Here is a 21188-nt window from a genome sequence, read left to right on the forward strand (position 1 = left end):
TAATCAAGTATTACTGAACATCCTGTAAGAGTTTCAGGTCACATGACCAAGGTCAAAGGTCAATCATAACTGAAAGTGTATGGATCTAGTTCATAAAACTTGGACATAGAGTAATCAAGTAACTGTATCATTGAACATCTCATGTTAGTTTCAGGTCACATGACCAAAGTCAAAGGTCATTTAAGGTCATTGAACTTTGGCCATTTGGGAGGTAATTATTAGATTGCTGTCATAACTTTCAAAGTTTATAGATTTAGTTTATAAAATGTGGATATATTGGTAATCAAGTATCACTGACAAGTCTTAGGTTGCATGATCAAGGTCAATTGTCATTTATTGTCAATGAATGTAGTATTGTATCATTATATGAATGGTGTTTTTTGTGAATAATTATTTTATAGTAGTTTTCAAAGTCAGCACTGCTGCTATATTGAATCACGTGATGCAGGTGAGACTGCCAGAGGCGCTCCACTTGTTAACATAAATTCTTGCTCTCTTTATAAAAGAGGAACATTTCAACCTTAATGATATCTTCAGCAGGTGCGGATCCAGCGAGGTGGTTGTGGCGGTGGAAAATTTGAAAATATAATGGTGTACCCCATATCACGCACAATGCAGAATAGGCGATGGCCGAAATACCCTTCATTTGTGAGCGATGCCTTTTTTGCGCTTTTCAAATTTTTCAGACAAGCGCAAAAAAATAATTTGACTCTGCATGGATCCGCACCTGTTTAGGACCTACAAGTGGAAGTGGATCCTTGTCATTGTGGGTCAGTCAGTGTGATCCTGTGTTTCGCAATCATGATCTGGCAGAAACATGTTTCAACAGTAACATATCTTTTTTCATGATGTTTACCAGTTTTTTTCCGACTACTTATATGTACCAATTGCTTTTATGTTTACAGAGGGAATTGCACATCCAGTACAAGGTGAAGGGTATTCCCCTGTTACTGATCTTAGACAGCGTCACAGGAGAAGTAGTTTGTAAGAATGCTGGCAATGAACTCAAGACTGATCCAGAAGGAAAGAAGTTCCCATGGAAGCTCAGGCCATTGAGTGGTGGGTACACAAGGGCCATGTCTTACAAAGAGTTGTTGTGATTGATCTGATCAACCTTAAAGGACAAGTCCACCCCAACTTAAAGTTGATTTGAATATAAAGAGGAAAATCCATCAAGCATAACACTGAAAATTTCATCAAAATCGGATGTTAAACAAGAATGTTAGGACATTTTAAAGTTTCGCTCAATTTCACAGAACACTCACTATTTCTTTTGTATTTTATAATATGAAATATGAAATATTCTAATTTTCTCCTCAATGTCAAGTGAGACATCGATTAATTCCTCCTGAACATATGGAATTAGCATTGTTTAATACTACATGTATATGGTTCAGTCAAGTTGGTCATTATTGACAAATCTGTAGAAAATGAAATATTGTATAATTCAAACAATAAAAAACAAAAGAAATAGTGAGTGAGGGACATCATCGACTGTCTCATTTACATGTCACTTAGTTGTGCATATCACTGTTTTGTAAAAAATAAGCGAAAATTGAAAATGTCATAACTTTCTTATTTTACATCCAATTTTGATGAAATTTTCAGCGTTATGCTAGTTTGATTTTTCTCTATTGATTCAAATCAACATTTTTCTTAGGTGGACTTGACCTTTAACCATGGAAATACATCAATGTGTCACAATTTTTCATCCTTGAAATTGACACAATGTCCCTTTGTAAACAAAGTGGATCACACTGAATTGTCAAGACAATGGTGCATGCATCATATTTAGAAAACATTTTTCGCAGCCATATGCATTTTAGATGTTGTGGTTGCTGGCTTTCCGTAGTTGTGGTTGGTTGAATCAATGGTAACTCTTTATAAGGCGAAGCCCAAAATTAAGTAATACTTATGGATACTTATAGAATATACTGAACGAAGTCAATATGACTCTGTATTCAGTTCCAAATTCCTTCTCTTTCGGTTTGCCGGATCATGTCCTGGTGGGTCAGCATCAAACTTGAACTTCACTGGTTCACATTTCCACTACTTGTCCAGTCCATTCTCGAAGCTGTAGACACTGGGTGCATTAACTAATTCATTACTGAGACTATTCCATGGTTTTTCATTTTTATGTAAAATGATTTCGTGCGTTTTTCAGTGACGGATCTTGGGATAAACAATTTTTTATCATGACCTCTGGTAGGCTCATGCACCTGACCCAAATTTGGCACTACCTCCTGGTCATATCTATTTCAATCATATCCCCTCGAGCACGGCAGTAGGTCAATGTAGGGTGTTTTAGTTGGATCATGGAGCTATCTCCATGATTGGATCAATCTTTGTTTGTATGGAAGTTGTTTTTTTTACCCCAGGTACCAATTGAGTGGCCCTTCTCTGTACATTTTTTAGTGCATGAATGTTTCTTCAAGTAAGGACTCCATACAACACAGTTATTTAAATTTTATGTCATCACTTCACTCACTTGTAACAAGCACCCCCATATGTCATGTAATATAAATTGATAATGATAATCTATAAGTTTGGTCTTACATAATTCAATTTTTAATGATTTTGTTCATTTTATTATTTGACCAAGTGGCTATTGCAACAACCAAGATTTTTTCCCCCCTTAATTTTCTTTGAATGCAGATATCCTTGCAGGAAATGTTATAGACAATGAGATGAAGACTCTCTCGCTGGATAATTTAAAAGGCAAGGTTCTAGGAATATATTTCTCAGCTCACTGGGTAAGTAATTAAGTACAACAAGAAGAGGCTCTTTAAAAGCTGCATTTAATCTTTATTTCTTTACCTTAGAATCAGGGTTCTCCAAGTTCAAGTGATTTTACAATTATGCTTTACCCTGAAAACAAGAAAATGCTTAGAATATTTTTGGACCCAACTTTTTTTCAGTTGTGACAATTTTATTTTAAATTTTGCCCATTATCATGGTACACCCTTTCATTTCATCTCGTGATAGATTCAAACTTGAAAATGAACGAATGATCATTATTATTATTATTATGATAATAACAGTGACAATAATACTCTGTTTTTGTATAGCACAAGTTACAATGAAGTCTCTTAGCACACTCTGAAGTATAGAAAATAAGTGGGTAGAATAAAGAAAGAAACCAAGTGATGTTATTGGAGCCTTTTCATATCATGATAAAAAAAAAACTGAGATTGGGAACTTCCCACAATGTATCATGAATCAGAAAAATGTTCATACAGTGTACCAAATCTTAAGCATTGCATGTGCATGCAGCATTAGAAAGAAAACAAATTGTTGCTTTATGGAGTGCTATCATACATGTAAGTAGATTTTCAACTTACATTATTTTACTTTTGTTTTTGAAGTGCCCGCCATGCAAAACATTTACTCCAGTTTTGAAGGGTACATATGAAAAGATCAAGGAAACTGGACAGCCTTTTGAGATCATCTTTGCTACCAAAGACCAAAAAGAAGACTCGTTCAAGAGTTACTTTGCTGAGATGCCCTGGCTAGCGTTTCCATTTCAAGATGAACGTATCGAGGAGCTATCTAAATCATTATCTGTCTTAGGTATGTATATTTTGAGAGAGAGGGAGATAAAGAGAAACTAACACATGAATGATGGGGTTATAGTAAAACTAAAAAGCATAATGGAAGCATCCAATTTAGATTTAAGATGAGTTTTAGGAACAAAATTAATCATGACTGAAATATTTTTCAAATGTGTGAATTTTGGGTCCAAAATTGCAAATCACCACTGAAAACTTTCATTTTGCAAATTATACTGGGTACCGGTTACCGAAATTCTTCGTTTTGATGTAAATATGGCAAAATGGAGTCTTTGAATCAGCATGAATCTGAATAAGACACCGTTCTCACTACCTCCTTGAAACTAGTTTACTGGATTTTGGAAGCGATATTCTAGACCGGTTCAGAAAATCACCTCGCGATGTAGTTTTGAAGATCGCTTTGCCTCGTTAAACTGGTTTTAGCATAAGTGAGGACACAACCGTTCTTCGGGAAGCGATCTTCGCACATTTTGAGCGGCTACTCCACAGGACAGGAATGCCTATGCTGCCGTTTCGAATTTCGGGAAACGTGTCACCCCACTGAGAGCGTTTCCATAGTACGTGAAGTGATTTTGAAAACCACTTTCGTGTGATCAAGTGGGAACGCTAGCAAAGCGATCTTCCAAACTGGTTTCCTGAATCGGTTTCCAGTAAACTAGTTTTAGAAAGCGTAATGAGAACGGTGTCCAAGTCCCTGAATATTAAAACCTGTTCTGGATTTTAAAGTTTAAATACCACATACATGTAGGTATAAATATACCGGGGGAATTATGACATATTCTCATCTTTTTTTTTCATTTGTTTTGGTCTTATTACAAACACACCTTTATTGACAGAGCAGAGGCAACATGCACAAGGCTTTACAATTTTTAACCCAAAATTACATTTCAATAATTTCCCTCATTTTTTAGTAGCGTGAATTACTCAGTATGTAGTATAAATGGACCTATGTAACATACACATAGAAATGGAATGCTGGAAGTCCCTGTGGAAGGTATGCATAAATATTCTTCTCTTCTGAAAGTATGAAATCGTTATAATTGCAGTTCGGTTTCCAGTAACAATTATCTTCTTTTGTGAATATAAATTCTTTTACTTCTCGGATGTCAAAACATGAGTTTACTGATTCTGCTTCTGATAAAATTGCGATGTAGCCAGATTCACAATTTGGTCAATCTGGTTATAAATTATAACAGAGCTTACTATCAACTTTCCTTCTAAATTACACTCTTTGGTAGAACAGAAGAAATTTATTTGAAAATTGTCACAATCTAACTATTTTCTTACTCAAGTTTGCCCGTTTTGATACATTTAGGTCACAAGACTTCTCAACATTTTATTGTAAAAAAAATACATAATGATCGGCCAACAAATTAAAGAATGATATTGATACAACAGTTTAAATGGGTTACGTGTAGGTGATGGTGTTAAAAGCCATCCATAGTTGAAAATGATTGGATCTTTTACAGCTACAAGACCATCTTTGATGGAATTAATTACTCTTCACATTGTGTGATGTATGATAAAACACTGAAAAAAGAAACCTGTCTTTTGCAAAGATATAAACTACAGTACCTAAGTGTAGATTACATAGAAGCTATATTAATGAAATAATTCTTTCAAAGGCATCAAATGAAAACTACATGGAGTAGCATATATCTGTAACTATCATCCTGTAATGATTGCTCCTCTGTACTCTCACATTGGTCACATACACATACATGCAGTGTCTCAAAATCCTTCATAGGGAAAATAAAACAAGTTACATAGAAACCATATGTGCCCATCCTCATTATGTAGCTAGGTATTGATTAACAGTAACATAGGTCTTAAAGGCATTCTAGGTATTCCTGCTTTATACTAGTTTGTATACATAATGAGTTTTAAAATGCAGCAAATGATTTTGGTCTTCACCGTTGGTATTACTAACTGGCAAGACTTAAAGTGCTTTGTATTTTTTTCATTGATATTTCAAGAAAAGTCTTCCTTGATATCAATTTGCAGGAGAGTTCCCTTCAACCAGTTCAGAGAATTGATTTTCTGTTATAGCCCCCCCCCCCTCTTGTTTTTGGTTAAAGTCTTTGTGTATAAAGAGGAATATTTTTTTTCTCCAAATACATACATTCATTTATCAGAATATTGCCAAAGTAGATGAACATATAATACAGTATTTGTCAGTCATACACTGCACAGAAGACCAATTCAGTGTACACCAAATAGATGTTAGAGTTGTTTTGATTTGTATATCACATAAAAACACTTCATTGTACCATGCATGCTGTTCTTTATGTCTATGTATGTTCAATAAAGCACGTACCGGTAATTGTTATATTCTGTACATATTCAGTCAATGTTATACACCGTGGAGACCTTGAGGTTGGACTAGGTATGGTTATTGTTTAATTCAGGTGTGATTTCCTGTGACCACAAAGCAAACATCCTATTTATTTGTTTAGTTTCATATAATTTTTCTGAATTTCTGTTTGCCAGTTAGATTTCTTTGTCAAAGGAAATTAAAAGCAAATATATTCAAATATCAACTATAATTATAGTAAATTCATGTGGTTGACATATTATCTTTGTTTTGCATCATTAAAAAAAAAAATTTATACAAATATTTATTGCTCGGCAGTTTTTGCATCAGTATCTTTATTTGACATTGCTTTAATAACTTTGTGTTTATTGTTGGATGGGAGGGGATCTTTATGTTGAAAACCTCTTGACATTGAAATAATTGCGAGTCCATTCTTATAAAGTATGTACATGTATGTGTTTGTATAAAGCGCTATTAGATGCATTCATTGTCTATCGTTTTTCACACTATGATACCGCACCAACAGTAGTGATTATATCCCTCATGGATATGTTGATCAGTATGCATAACTTTGTATGCAGCATCCATTTTGGTAATGATGAATAAGGTATCTTCTTATGTCTTCTTTATTCTTTTTAATTATTGTTTGAGTTCAAGGAAATCATTTAGTTAAGAGCTGCACAGAAGAGTTGATTTTGGGGTGGAAGTGTACTCATTTCTGTTAGATACTGTATATAGAGTTTATATATTGAATATATATCCTGAATATTGAACAGATCTTGAATATATATATCTGGAATATAACCAAGGAAAATCAAACACAACTTACTTGATAATGCATTATATGCCAATTAAAATTTGGACCTAATGAGACAAATTTCCATCAATATTTTTGCAGACATACTGTCAAACTGTTATAGGCCTATTATTTGATATTAAGTATCAATTCTTGATATCAAGAACTACCACCTATACACAACACAAAATGATTTCTTGACATTAAAGGACAAGTCCACTTCAACAAAAAGTTCATTTGAGTAACAAGAGAAAAATCCAACAAGCATAACACTGAAAATTTCATCAAAATCGGATGTAAAATAAGAAAGTTGTAACATTTTAAAGTTTCGCTTAATTTCACAAAACAGTTATATACACATCCCGGTCGGCATGCAAATGAGGGAACTTATGACATCACTCACTCACTATTTCTTTTGTATTTTATTACATGAAATACAAGATTTTCAAATTTTCTCCTCATTGTCCTGTGAAACAAATTTTTATTTCTCCCTGAACGTGTTGAATTACCATTGTTCAACATTTTATGGTTCAGTCAAGTTGGTCCTCATTGTCAAATCTGTAAAAATTGAAATATTGTATAATTCAAACAATAAAAAACAAAAGAAACAGTGAGGGATATCATCAAATCTCTCCTTTGCATGTGGCTAAATTGTGCATATAACTTTTTTTTGAAAAATGAGCGAAACTTTAAATGTCATAAATTTCTTATTTTACATCCAATTTTGATGACATTTTCAGCATTATGCTTGTCTGATTTTTCTCTATTGATTCAAATCAACATTTTTCTGAGGTGGACTTGACCTTTAAGAAATGGGAGGATAAGACAGCTTGCTATAGTACACCGTCATATGCTGGCTGAAACGGTTCCATGACACTTGCTCTGGTGACAATTGCTCTGATGGAAAATCTGCATGTTATTTGCCAAACATAAAACATAACCTCCCAAACTAAATTAACGCTAATCTTTGATCTTCACATTAATCTGAACCAAAAACGACAATCCTAATCCTAACTATGCCCTCTGAGATATTAGGACATGAGCAAATGTCGCTGGACCATAATATGTCGTTCCATCGGCTAAAACGTCCAGCTATGACAGCCCCTTTAGATGCATGAGCATGCTGGAATCACTATGCTTTTCTATTTCATCTTTACAGGCATACCTATGTTAGTTATCATAGATGCCGAAGGAAAGCTCATTACAACAGAGGGCAGAGGAAGTGTTATGCAAGATCCTGAGGGAAAGGTAAATACAGTACCTAATTATCTTTGAATGTATTTAGTGAAACCTGTATATAAAGATCACCTAGGGAAGACTAGAAAAACAGTCTTAATTCGAACTGACTTGAATCAGGAAATTTACCCTGATCCAACTTGGTCATAAGATACCCGGTACTTTTGTCATTGTGAAAGAAAAATTACATATTTGAAGTTGTTGATATTTTGGCAGTGTGAAAGCAAATTGCAAGAACTTATGAATAGCACAACTCATCCGCTGCTCAGACTGTAGTACTTGGAGAACTTACCCCGAAAATCTCTGGTTCAGATGGGTAAGAATGGGAAAAGAACTATCTGGTATTTTGAGACCAGGAGTCCGTTTCATGAAAGTTGTCAGCACTGACAAGTTGTCTTTCTCCGACAGTTACCATAGCAACAGTCAGAGGCCAGTGCTTCTTAGCCAATCAAAGCCAAGGATTTCACTGAAATAGTCAGCACTGACCATTTAGTCAGTGCTGACAACTTTGATGAAACACCCCCCAGAACAGTTTCTCGTAAATTCAATTTTAAAGACCTATAAGGACACAAGAAAAGCAGCCATTATGTTCAATATGATAAATAAGTTAAAAATAAATCATTCTATAACTTACTCTTGGATTATCCATTGGCAGAAAATATAGTTTTATGTCTAAATAAGAATGAAAATTATTTGTTGACTTTGTCACAATCTGATCTTGTATGTCTCATTCAAGTCTCACATGTACACATTGATGCTAGTAGTTTAACAACAACTGAAAAATATCAAACCTTTTAGAGTCAAGAAATAATGTAATAATAATTATTTTCTTGGTAGTTTTCAAGTAAATAAAAATGACTTCAACAAATTTTGAGCAATACAAAGGGATTTTATGAGTGTAAAGATCTGGGGGCATTTCTCAAAGAGTTAAGTATGACTTTAGGAGCGTACTTAAATTTTCAGCAGCATGCTGTATGAAAGACATCACTGCATTGGTTTAATCATGCTTAGAGGACGCGCGTTACAGTGTATTAATGAAAAAGATTGGGCGTTACATATCATGTGCATGTCAGAATTTCGCATGACTTTAAGTCATACTTACCTCTGTAATTCCCCCCCTGAAATTTTTTATTTTGGCAACTTATAGGGAATTTTTTTATTATTATTATTAAATAGACAAACAGTAAATGTAGGAGAAAGAACATTGCAGTGACAATAGTTCCAATTGTTATTACAACTTTGATAAAACTCATGTATTTTGTTATTGTACTCCCAAAGTTGGTCAAACTTTCACCAGTGTATGATTTTCTTACAGTTCAATTTTGTAATAAGGGTTGGATTCCATTATTGAAGCTTTGACTATTGAAATCTCTGATTTCTGTAAAATGGACCATGTAATCAATTGATCATTAATCTATGTAACTATAAAAAAAAAAGTACGACACAAGTGTACCTTAACAGATTATTTCTAAATATTCAATTTTTCTATTTTTCTATGCTTGTCCTGGATATTTTCAGAATTTTCCATGGTATCCTCCTGCATGCTGTGAGTTGGATAGCTTCTCTGCCTCAATAGTCAATGAAGGACCTTGTCTTATACTCTTCACAGGTATGTATGTTGTCCTTCAATGGTGTCTGTTTTAGGTACCTTGTCAAACTTCAGACCAGCATCTTTCTTGCGGGAATCCCACAAACAGCCCTCCGTTTCCATTTCTCACACTTCATCATAGATAGTTGTGGGCGTGTCGTGGTCAAGTGGTTCTAACTCTCGCCTTTCAGAGGGTCGTAGGTTCGAATCCTAGCCATGACGTGTTTTCCTTCAAAAAATTTATCCACACTGTGCTGCACTCGACCCAGGTGAGGTGAATGGGAACCCGGCAGGATTTATTCCTTGAATGCAGGAGCGCTGAAAGGCAGCTCGAGCTAAAGCCGAGGTAATAATAATAACAATGCGCCTCGGAATAGATTGCTTCTAGATAGATTGCGCTATACAGATGCCTATTATTAAAACAATGGCGAATGCAGAAAAGTCAGTATGAAAAGATGCATGGTGTTTTTATAGTGGGATTCCTGCTAAAAGACGCTGCAAAGACCTTTGACAAGGTATCTTAGGCTGTATTTTCAAAGGTATCTTAGGCTGTATTTTCAAAGGTTTTTTTGAGCAATTTAAAAATGTTCATGTATCCAAAACATTCATATTTTTAATATAATTAATTTTTGTATGTTCCAGTTATGCAGGCATGCATGATGCAAAGAGTTGTCCTAGATTTAATCAAATTCAATGTGAGATAATTTGTTACAAGTACATGTAGTATGAAATGAATAACAAGTTTCTAAGTCAAAGTCAAAGCTCATGTGACGTCAACAAGCTATTGCCAAATAGATGGGGGTGCTCTTTTTGAAGAAGAAAAAAAATTATTCATCTTTAATAGGGTTCAAAGTCAGCACTGAATGGTGTAATGTTTGTGAGACTGCCAGAGGCATTCCAAAAACATATGGGCAAGTTCATAAAATTTGTATGATCCGATCCCCTATGTGTGGTACCTTCCTGAAATTATCTGTCTCTAGCTGCTTCTTGTTCTTCTTAAGCAATTCAGGAAATGAAATTAATAAATGGGAGTTGAACAGACAAAAAGGTTTATGATTCCTATGATAATTTATTATTTTGCCTTGATAAACAGAAATTGAAGAAGGTGATGATGATGAATATTCACGCAAAGCTTTAGAGATGATGAAACCTGTAGCTGAGGAGATCCGAGCGGCTGAAGAAGCAAAAGGCAAAGAACCTGCTTGCAAGTTCATTGTTGCAGGGGATGTGAGTACACAAATCATACACATCAGTGAGGGCGTTAATGTACAAATAATTCACATCAGTGAGGGCATTAGTATCCAAATTACACAGCAATGAGGGCGTTAGTATACACATAATAGGCAGTAATATGGCATTGATATGCAAATAATACACATCAGGTAGGGCAATAGTATCCAAATTACACAGCAATGAGGGCATTAGTATACACATAATAGGCAGTAATATGGCATTGATATGCAAATAATACACATCAGGTAGGTCAATAATATAAAAATAATACACATCAGTGAGTTCAGCCAATTGAGAGGTCACATTGATGTCAAAATTTGAAGTCATAATTTTTTTCATGATCATATTTTCAGAATACATAGTTTCAAAAGCTCTTTCACACTCAGTATGTACATGTTCATCTCATGCTTGAGTGAACCTCAAATTTCGAACTGTGTTAATCTCTCCCAAAAATTATTCTTCATTGAACAAATTGGTAATTGGATTTTGGGTGAATTGATAATGACAAGTATTTTCTTGAAGCTTAGGGTCTGCTTTTTCATACTAAAAAATGGAAATTCATTTCTGTTGGCCTATTATGGGGATTTTAGCTAGATGGTGACAGATCAGTGAACAGGTTATGTGGAGTGCATTGGACTCCACCAGGTGAATCTTGGAGTCGTTATGGATGAAATAAACGTACAGTTGAGGCCAAAAGTTTGCATACACCCATGGATTTCAGTGAAATTTTTTTGCTTGCCAAACATCGTAAAATTTACTATATTTTCAGAAATATAAATACTACCATGATGCATTTTGTATAAAATGAAAGAGCGTATTAAGTTCTTTCACATGATTTGGATGCTATTGGGATTAAAGTATATTTCTGATGGAATTTTCTTTGAAGAAAAAAAGTAATATTCGTGCCAAATGTATTCTATTGTTATTATATTTTCAAACATTATTTCATAGAAATATATAATATAAATGTCAAATCTATGATTTAAAAGATACAGTACATTTTATGGCGTTTGTCAAGTGTCAACTTCTCTTTGAATTTCCTGGGTGTATGTAAACTTCTGGCCTCAACTGTATCATTGTTGTGATTTCTATCAGTAGTTAATTTACTTGACATAACTGTTGCAACTAAAAAAAAAAAAAACTTTCATTTTCATTTTTTTCAAGTGGAGAAGGAAAGTTCTTAGTGTCATCTCTCTTTTTTTAAGTTTCACTATATGTATTTTTCTAAACTGATATAGGGATAGGGATGTTAAGAAAATATAAGCAAGTTAGTAAATATAATCAAACCAATATTTGGCAATACTTTGAAGTTCAGATGTTTTTGAAGACTGAACTGGAAATACTTTTATCTGCAGGACGATATGGTGGAGAGCCTTCAGCAGTTTCTGAGCATTGCCGATGAGAGCCTTCCAATGCTTGCACTTCTCAACATACCCAGGGAACAAGTGTCGTGTTGTGAGGGGAAAGAAATCACCCCAGACCTCATCCGGGAATACTACCACAAGTTTGTCAGTGACGAGCTGGAATGGACGTCCTTATCGTAACCCAAGAGAGAAGAAGGAACAAGACATAGGGGTTGTTCCATAAAGCCTTGTTCAGGCATCTTGCATCAATGATCAGCAAGATTTTGTGTACGAAGTCCAGGAGATATATGTGGTACAAAAGAATTGTTGTAGAAGCAAGCGACTTATTCTGTGGACCAATAGAATTCTGTAGAGTTTAGTGCAAAATTCAGACAAGGTTGCACAAAAAATCTGTCTTGAGTTATGTGGACAAACTCATGACATCATAATAAAATGATTATGATGTGATGGGTTTGTTCATGGAGTTTCAGACTACATTTTGAGACTTGTAGCATGTAATGTTCTTTTATTAGCATAATAGATACCATTTGTCTCACCAAGGAGATATCACCTCTTTGGTCTCACCATGTAAGGACACTAAAGAAAAATGTTGCTGAGCTTTTTGTCACATCATATCTGAATGAGGCTGATAGCTGTTTATAAGACTACACATAGCTTTTTGAATGACTTGATTATGAAGTGCCAAGTGAGAGGTGAAATATTTCTATGATCTTTTTAGTGTGACTTTATGTAATTGGATCTAAATGAAATAGTGAAAAATAAAAGATTTTTACATTACTGTCAAACAATTGTTAATTAATTATTTCTGTCTTTAGCTGATGTGATTTGGCTTTTCATAATCAAGTCATTACGTTTTGAACAACACTATCGTAGAGGGACCAGTCAATTTTAGTTCATCTCAATGTATTTATTTCATTCTCCATACCAACATGAAAATCAGGAATACCCAAAATAACAGGAGTGCCAAAATCTGAATTCAGACCCTAATACTTTTTAGCTATTTTTAGTCCTCAGAAAATGACATTTGCGCACAAAAGTGCTTATTCTGAATGATTTACAGGTTTTCTGATTTTATTCTTTTGGGTTTCCCTGGACAAAGATGGATATGGCACCTTATAAATTGCATTTATTATAGTATTTATTGTTATAAAACTTATTTGGCTGTCATTGATGTCTAATTAAGAGCTCTGACTAGAACTTTGTATTAATGACACTGTAGATCTACAGCAGTAGAACATAGACAGGAAAAACAATTTTCTGGTTAAAAATGTACCTTCCCTATCAATGTAGACTTTCACCTTTCCCCTTATGCTAGAAAACCTTACTAGTAATATCTTAGGGAAAATATATTTTATGCAGAAAATATTTTAAGGAACAAATATTGAATTAAAGTGTGTGCAGAGATTTTGTACTGGTAAACAAGAAAAAAAGGTACTTGTGACTTCTTACCTGTAGTATAAACATGTACTAATGCTGCAATATAGTAATTGAGTAAAAAGCAATACATATGGTATTAAAGGGGAAGTTTACCCTGACTCAGTAAATGCAGAAAAATGAGAGACAAACGTACTCATTAATGTTTCCCCCAAATTAATAAAGGGATGGCAGATTTATTAATTTTAAACAATTCTATTCTGTATATAACTCCCATTTTTTATTACATGTTTATGGTGATAGAGAACATTTTAATTGTAGAAGCATGTATGAAATCAGAGCATGAGAATCTTGTACTAGGGCATGTCAAAGGTCGTACATTCAACAATGTTGGTCATCTCTCATCATGTGTGTTTTATTGTTATTTTATACAAAATACAAAGTCCTGGGCTCTGTCACACAAAGCATAACGATTGATTGTACGCTTGATTTTTACGATTGATTGTACATTGTAGTCAATGCAATCAATTGTGAAAATTTGTTCTACGATCATTGCTAAGCTTTGTGTTACGAGCCCCTGGTCTTTTGCTGTTACAATTTTTCAACAAAGAGATAACTGTCCCCCATGATCTTTTTTGTTGTAATTCCATCATTGATATCTTGATTGTATATTACAGGCTGATTGTATAGAATACTTAAAGCTAGTGGTTAACTTTGTATATTAAGTGTGTCTTTGTAAAAGGTGTATATAAGATAGTAATATAAGGTTTTATTCTGTATGGAATTGTGAAATGATGAATGAAGAAGCATGGTATCAAATGGTTATTCTCTGATTCTAAAAATAATTGTAGGCTGTTAGAGAAGAATTATTGTCGAAAATAATTGTTGGTAGTGACAGAATCGAAACAGAATGGTGATTTTTTTTCTTCAAATACTTACCATTTACCAAAACTGTATATGCTCATATTTCTACAACAGTTCTTTGGCTCTTTCATCATCAAAGTGGCAAAATTTCAATCGCAGATTGCTGTTAGAACACCAAAAAAAATAATGCACAAATTTGTACTAAATGAAGTATATATTCATTACAATACCTATATGTGGAAATATTAGCCTATACAGTATTTACCAAAGGTAATTCAAATATTTTTCTTCCAACTTCATGAGTGTCTTGTTATGATTGTAAAAAATTGTATTTTGAAAACTTCATTCTACTTGCAGATATTTTAACTTAATACCAAAATTCAGAGATTTTAAGCATTTTCCAGCTTTTAGTATGTTTGTATATATTTTTGTATCTTCTTTGCTTGCCTTTGCATGAATGTGCATCTATTTGTGCTGTTATTATGTTTGAAGTAAGCTATGTTAACAGTTGGTGTGTATACAGTGAAGGCGAATTATTTGTTGTATAACAGAGCCGTAAAATAATGAAGCGTCAATCATGGTATAAAGTTGATGTTTATACTGATCAAATGAATGAATTATAATTTTTACTCCTATAATCTCCCCTTCAACTTTGCTTTATATGAAAAATTTATATATTTTTTTGCATTGATGAGAAGATAAATGCCTTCCACATCCACAGAACAGTGCTACAGAACATTATTTAATTCAGATCACATTTCTTTCCCCACTCAAAGTTTGTATGAATGTCAAAGCTTGGCAGCATCAATTCTTGTATGTGGGCAGTTTGTGCACATGTAGCCATATACACTGACTTTATTGTCTGTGTTGAACTTGAACAAAGGGAACAAGCAGTAGTGAAGAATAAATACTTTCAAGTTATACTCATATAGTGGTTAATAACACCTCATTCTACATGGCAATACTATACATGTATAAAAGGACCAAACTTGTTCTCAAATTGGCAAATCCATTTTTTCTACAATAAAACTTACGCATTTCTCTGTCATTTGTAGTCATTCTTTTGTTGTAATGATAACTTTGGCGGATAAAGAACTTTTTGATATGGATGAATAATGTATCAAAAAACATTTCATTATTGTGCAAGAATTAGATGGATCTGATCCCTGTAAAATGGCATGTTATTATTTGAAGTGGCATTGTTTTAAATATAACTTTGTCAGATAAGACATTCTAAATGTAGAATACTTGTATTTCAAACCTTATGTTACCATGTAACAATGAGATGGAGCTGGATATTGGAAATGATTTATTATCATTTGAAGTGGAAGAATTTTTTTATCCAAGAAATGTGGATAAAACATTTAATGAAATTTGTTTTTTTCCTCCAATTTGCTTTGAATCAAGACTTCTGGGCCCTGTCTTACAAAGAGTTGTGATTGATCGAATCAATCACAACTATGGACGGCCAGCAACGTCAACATCGATTATGCATGTTTGTTCAAAATATTTTCTGTGATGCATATTTCAGGCATTCATTGTTTTCTTGAAAATAATTCACTGTGCTTCTCTTTGTTTACAAAGGACATTGTGAAAATATCCTGGAGAAAAAATTATGACACTGATCGGATTATGATTGTATCAATCGTAGCTCTTTGTAAGATGGGGCCCTGATCTGTATCAATCATTTTGAATACCTGACCTTTCACTTCTTTGATGTATCTGTTGTTCAATATTCCTGTATTTGCTTTTAAAAGTCATATTGTTCAATTTCAAACATGTGAAACAAGCCTCTTGAGGGTGATGTTTCACAAAGTGTTGAGTCTGACTATCAGTAAAAGTTACATGTATGCTTATGTGCCAATGTGCATATGATATTCAATAGTAATCTCATTGATTAGAAGGGTGCATTTCATGAGCTTGTGAAACACACCCCCAGGTCAACTACTATGTTCCATTTTCTAGTACATGTATGATTATAAACCTGTATCCAGAAAGATCAAATTCAACAAGAAAAACAAATTTGAAATATAAGTGTGTTGAAAATTACAGTCTCTAATGGCTGCAGATTGCATATTTTTTACATTCAGGTGTATGTTTTAGGAATTGGTGGATACAATTCAAGATTTCACCCTGGCATTACTCTCTGCCTCTAACTTGAAAACAGATAAGTGTGTGCTGTTTTTCCTCAATATATATTGGACAAAAATATATTTCCATGAATTCAGTACATTTGGATTGTATTTGGCTTTTTACAGATCATATGAAATGACTGCTTTGATTTTGGAGTCAGTTGTTTAGGATTTAAAACTTGAAATAAATATGATCCTAGATGAAAATAATAATATCATTGACACTATGACTTCATCGGTGTATATATGAAATTGTATTCTGGATGATAAACATTGGCAAAATAATAGAAAATAGGAATATGAATATAAAAGATAGAGGAAGAAAAGTCGCTTCACATTTTGTATCAAAATTTTAATCTGCACAATTAATGTGAATGAGTGAATATTCTCTCCTGAAGTTGATTCCATATTTAGTCTATATGCACAATCTGAGTATTTTAGTTTATTTGAAGCATATTTAATTTGCTGTTACTTTCAAATGTTTGAATAGATTAAACAGTAATTGCTCTCATTAAACAATATGTGATCTGCACAATTGAAAATGTTTGTATTTGAAAAAAATATTGAATTCAGTGCTATTTGCATTGTAGAAAGATAGACAATTCAATTTTTGTGGAAAGTATGAGAAAATCGTTATGTAAATTATGTATACAATGGACTTAAAACAGTAGTTCTGAAATTCATATTCATTCTGCACAATTGATAAATTTTGTATTTGAATAGGTGTATGTAGGTATAAAGAGTAAATACAATGTAACATTTGAATTGGCGAGACTGTACTTATCAGAAAGAATAGACATGTGGCTTGCTAATGCTCACAGAGTGGAGTCTTATCAAACTGTTAGTTTAGGACTGGTGGCCATATTTTGGTACCAAATCAAATTTATTTATGTGATTTCCCTACAGCTAATGTTGAAATAGTTGAAGCAAAAAAGTTTACATTTTGTCAAAATTTTATCAGGGTTACAGGAAATTTACTCCCACAATGATGAAACAGGACAAAACATATGGTATCTCATTAAGCTCAAGCATAGGTCACATATAACACACAAACATCTTTATGAGACACCTTCCAATAACTGAATAAGCATGTATGCAATAAGTAGCACTGCAAGCCTAAATTACCTCTACATTACAAAGCTGCTATACTAGTGTTTTCAGGGTCTTTTTGTTTTGAGGGGGTTTTTATCAGAGTAATAAAAAATCCCTTCTCATTGCGAAACTTTTCTATATTAACCTTGTGCTATTCATTTTGAGAAAATATGCATCTTATTTAACGATTGTGACAATTTTAACGACTGTACTCAAGGTACTTTTACTTTTTATCTGTAAAGTATGCACTAGTTAAAGAATTAATTTATACAAAAGTGAGTTGTATGGTTAAGCAATATCATGTACACTTGTACAGCACAGTGCACCATTGGGCCAGTTTGAATGAAAATTAGAACAGTAATGCCTATGAGCATGTTTAAGGCATCAGCTAGTTGTCAATTTGTTTTTATGGATGAGCATGTATTTGGTACATGGTTTGCTTGTGCTTCAACTAATAAATGTGTATTTAATGTCTTTCCAATAGCAGTCTCTTTCTTTGTGTATCTGTTTTTCTGTTCTTTCCATCAAATTGATTAGCTGATTTGTAATGCAACATGGGAATCTTCATAAACCTGTCAATGTTCACAGACATTTATGAAGGTCACTCCTGACTTAATCAAACCCCTTTGTTCAAGTTCAAATGTAAATCAAAGTTTTACCATTAGAAATCAAAATTTTAATATCACTTCCTGTAAATACATATTCAATGTATTTAAACTCTGTATTAACAAAACACAAGCTCTATATACTTTCCATTATTTTGCTTAAGAAAACTGGTTCGTGCTATTAAATGACCCAATGTCCGAAAATTTTTTATATACATGTATATCATCATCACATTTACTCTTTATTTTCAAGTTTTGGATTACCCAGTTTACTTTACATTCCATGAAAAACCAGAGCTAAAAATTCAAAGTTGACCAATTTCTTCACTTCCAAAAGGTGTCAATTCTATTTTTCATTCACACCTTTTAGCAATTAATCACAAGTTTAATTGAAAATAAAAAAAGAACTTTTCTTATTCCTTGATCATTTTCTTTGATTGAGGTATCAAATCAAAGAACAGAAGTTGCAATAAATCATGATCAATATCGTTTATTCTGGGACACACTGGATGTTGTCTGTCATTGCCTAATATCTCAAACATAAGGCAAAAAATCTTCTTTTGTTGTGTCAGTGTTGATGGGTGTTTTTTTTACCAACGAGCATTACTGTATTTTGAAAATTTCTGTTTACCTATTTGTTTCATCAATACTTCATTGTATTAGGGGTAAGATAATACACATGTATATACATGTAGGTCTTCAAAAGGATGGACCGACAAAAATCTTTCAAGAATTGAACATTGTGATGGTCACATGAGTCGCTAGGCAATAAAATGGCAGTTAATCTATAGAGGGGGGGAGTAAGTATGAGCATGGCACCACGCTCATTCATGGGATTTTCAAAAGGAACCCTGAACATGAGCATGGCACCACAGTCAGTCATGGCATTTTCAAAAGGAACCATTAATATGAGCATGGCACCAAAGTCATTCATGGGATTTTCAGAAGGAACCCTTAAAGGACAAGTCCACCCCCAAAAAAAGTTGATTTGAAAAAAAGGAGAAAAATCCAACAAGCAAAACGCTGAAAATTTCATCAAAATCGGGTGTAAAATAAGAAAGTTATGACATTTTAAAGTTTCGCTTAATTTCACAAAACAGTTATATGCACATCCTGGTCGGTGTGCAAATTGGCAGACTGATGACATCACCCACTCACTATTTCTTTTGTATTTTATTATATGAAATATGAAATATTCTCATTTTCTCCTCCTTGTCAAGTGAAACAAAGTTTATTTTCTCCCTGAACATGTGCAATTACCATTATTTTAACAGTTTACGGTTAAGTTGGTCCTTATTGTCAAATCTGTAAAATTTGAGATATTGTATTATTCAAACAATAAAAAACAAAAGAAATAGTGAGTGATGGACATCATCGACTCTCTCATTTGCATATCGCTGAGTTGCACATTGAACTGTTTTGTGAAAAATAAGCGAAACTTAAAAATGTCATAACTTTCTTATTTTACATCCGATTTTGATGAAATTTGCAGCGTTATGTTTGTTTGATTTTTCTCTATCGATTCAAATCAACAATTTTCTGGGGTGGACTTGACCTTTAACATGAGCATGGCACCCTAGTCATTCATGGGATTTTCAAAAGGAACCCTTAACATGAGCATGGCACCATAGTCATTCATGGGATTTTCAAAAGGAACCCTTAACATGAGCATGCCACCAGTCATTCATGGGATTTTCAAAAGGAACCCTTAACATGAGCATGGCACCATAGTCATTCATGGGATTTTCAAAAGGAACCCTTAACATGAGCATGCCACCAGTCATTCATGGGATTTTCAAAAGGAACCCTTAACATGAGCATGGCACCATAGTCATTCATGGGATTTTCAAAAGGAACCATTAACATGAGCATGCCACCAGTCATTCATGGGATTTTCAAAAGGAACCCATATCAAGTAATCATCCATCTCAGATTACCATAAACAGGTATTTTGTCATGTTTTCCTCATCAAGATAAGACTTTCCTTGTTTCCATAAGATGCTACCATTAACAACAAATTTTATCACATCAAAATAACTAATGGTTGCAACCAGGCCTAGCTGGTTGCAAACAATCACAAGACTCAAATTGGGGTTGATATGCAAATTGATAGTCTTTGTATGTATTCTGAAGTTCATTCACTTCCAAATGATTAGCGCAGAATATTTTCATGATAATGAAGTATGCAAGACCCTTCACATGTAGTCTGCAGTTACATAGAGATATATACTAATAATGCAGTAAATATATCTCTATAGCAGGTACAGACCCTTGGTTTTCGCAATTCGCAGTGTCTGAATCTGAAGAAGTGATGCCTCGGTCACAGTTGCTCTACGGCGGCCGTACGGCAAGTCGAAAACAGCCGTTTAAAAATTTTTTGTACCAGCTACATATAGGTGGTTTGATTAAAAATGAACGGCTGTTTTCGACTCGCCGTAGAGCAAATGTGACCGAGGTATGAGAGTAGACTCACTATGTACTGTGGCTGGCTCTACCAAGGACAGAGCGTCTTTGGAGTCTAGTCTTCACTCTAGACCCGTTATTGGTTGGATTGTAATATACAAGTCTGTGCTTGAAGACTACTTCACATGTGTCAAAGCTGTTGAAAAGTACACCTTTTTCCCTGATTTTGTTCTTCTCAATTTTGATGCCCATTTCACTGTACATGCATACATCTCTTCATGTTTTTGGAAAGGAGCATGGTGTCCACCATCTAATGGCAGTGTCCCCCCCCCCCCCCCCCTCGGCCGGGTTGTCTATACCTTGTGAGAGCAGGAATCTTCAGGTTTCAAACAAAGTAATGCCACGAGAGCAAGAACACAGGCTTGGTTCTATGCAAGTTGTCATCACCTACAAGTAGCCATTCACTATCAACTCAAGTAAAATCTGTTCGATTGGCAGAATTGTAGGGTACATGCAGCTCTATGTGAATAGCATTTTGTGTCAGTGATAAACGTTTCAAATTTTTTCTTTTACCTTTAAACACCAAGAATTTAATGCAACTTATCAAGGGGGTGGGCA

General features: G+C 33.9%; 1 protein-coding gene across 1 annotated transcript; it reads left to right on the forward strand.

Moving 5' to 3' along the window:
- Positions 1-442: 442 nt before the first annotated feature.
- Positions 443-12968, forward strand: LOC129284177 (nucleoredoxin-like). The gene is made up of 8 exons (XM_064106428.1): positions 443-448; positions 906-1059; positions 2656-2753; positions 3366-3570; positions 7839-7927; positions 9434-9524; positions 10597-10730; positions 12092-12968. Exons 1-8 carry the CDS (start codon positions 443-445, stop codon positions 12278-12280), a joined length of 966 nt encoding a protein of 321 aa, XP_063962498.1. The 3' UTR covers positions 12281-12968.
- The last annotated feature ends 8220 nt before the right edge of the window (positions 12969-21188 follow it).

Source organism: Lytechinus pictus, chromosome 2, assembly GCF_037042905.1.
Source record: "Lytechinus pictus isolate F3 Inbred chromosome 2, Lp3.0, whole genome shotgun sequence".
Classification (NCBI taxonomy): Eukaryota; Metazoa; Echinodermata; class Echinoidea; order Temnopleuroida; family Toxopneustidae; genus Lytechinus; species Lytechinus pictus.

Bases quoted from the DNA above. Each gene is read 5' to 3' on its own strand.
- LOC129284177 (XM_064106428.1), top strand. The intron at 7,928-9,433 runs GTAAATACAGTA...GGATATTTTCAG, and splicing joins TGCAAGATCCTGAGGGAAAG to AATTTTCCATGGTATCCTCC. The intron at 9,525-10,596 runs GTATGTATGTTG...CTTGATAAACAG, and splicing joins TTGTCTTATACTCTTCACAG to AAATTGAAGAAGGTGATGAT.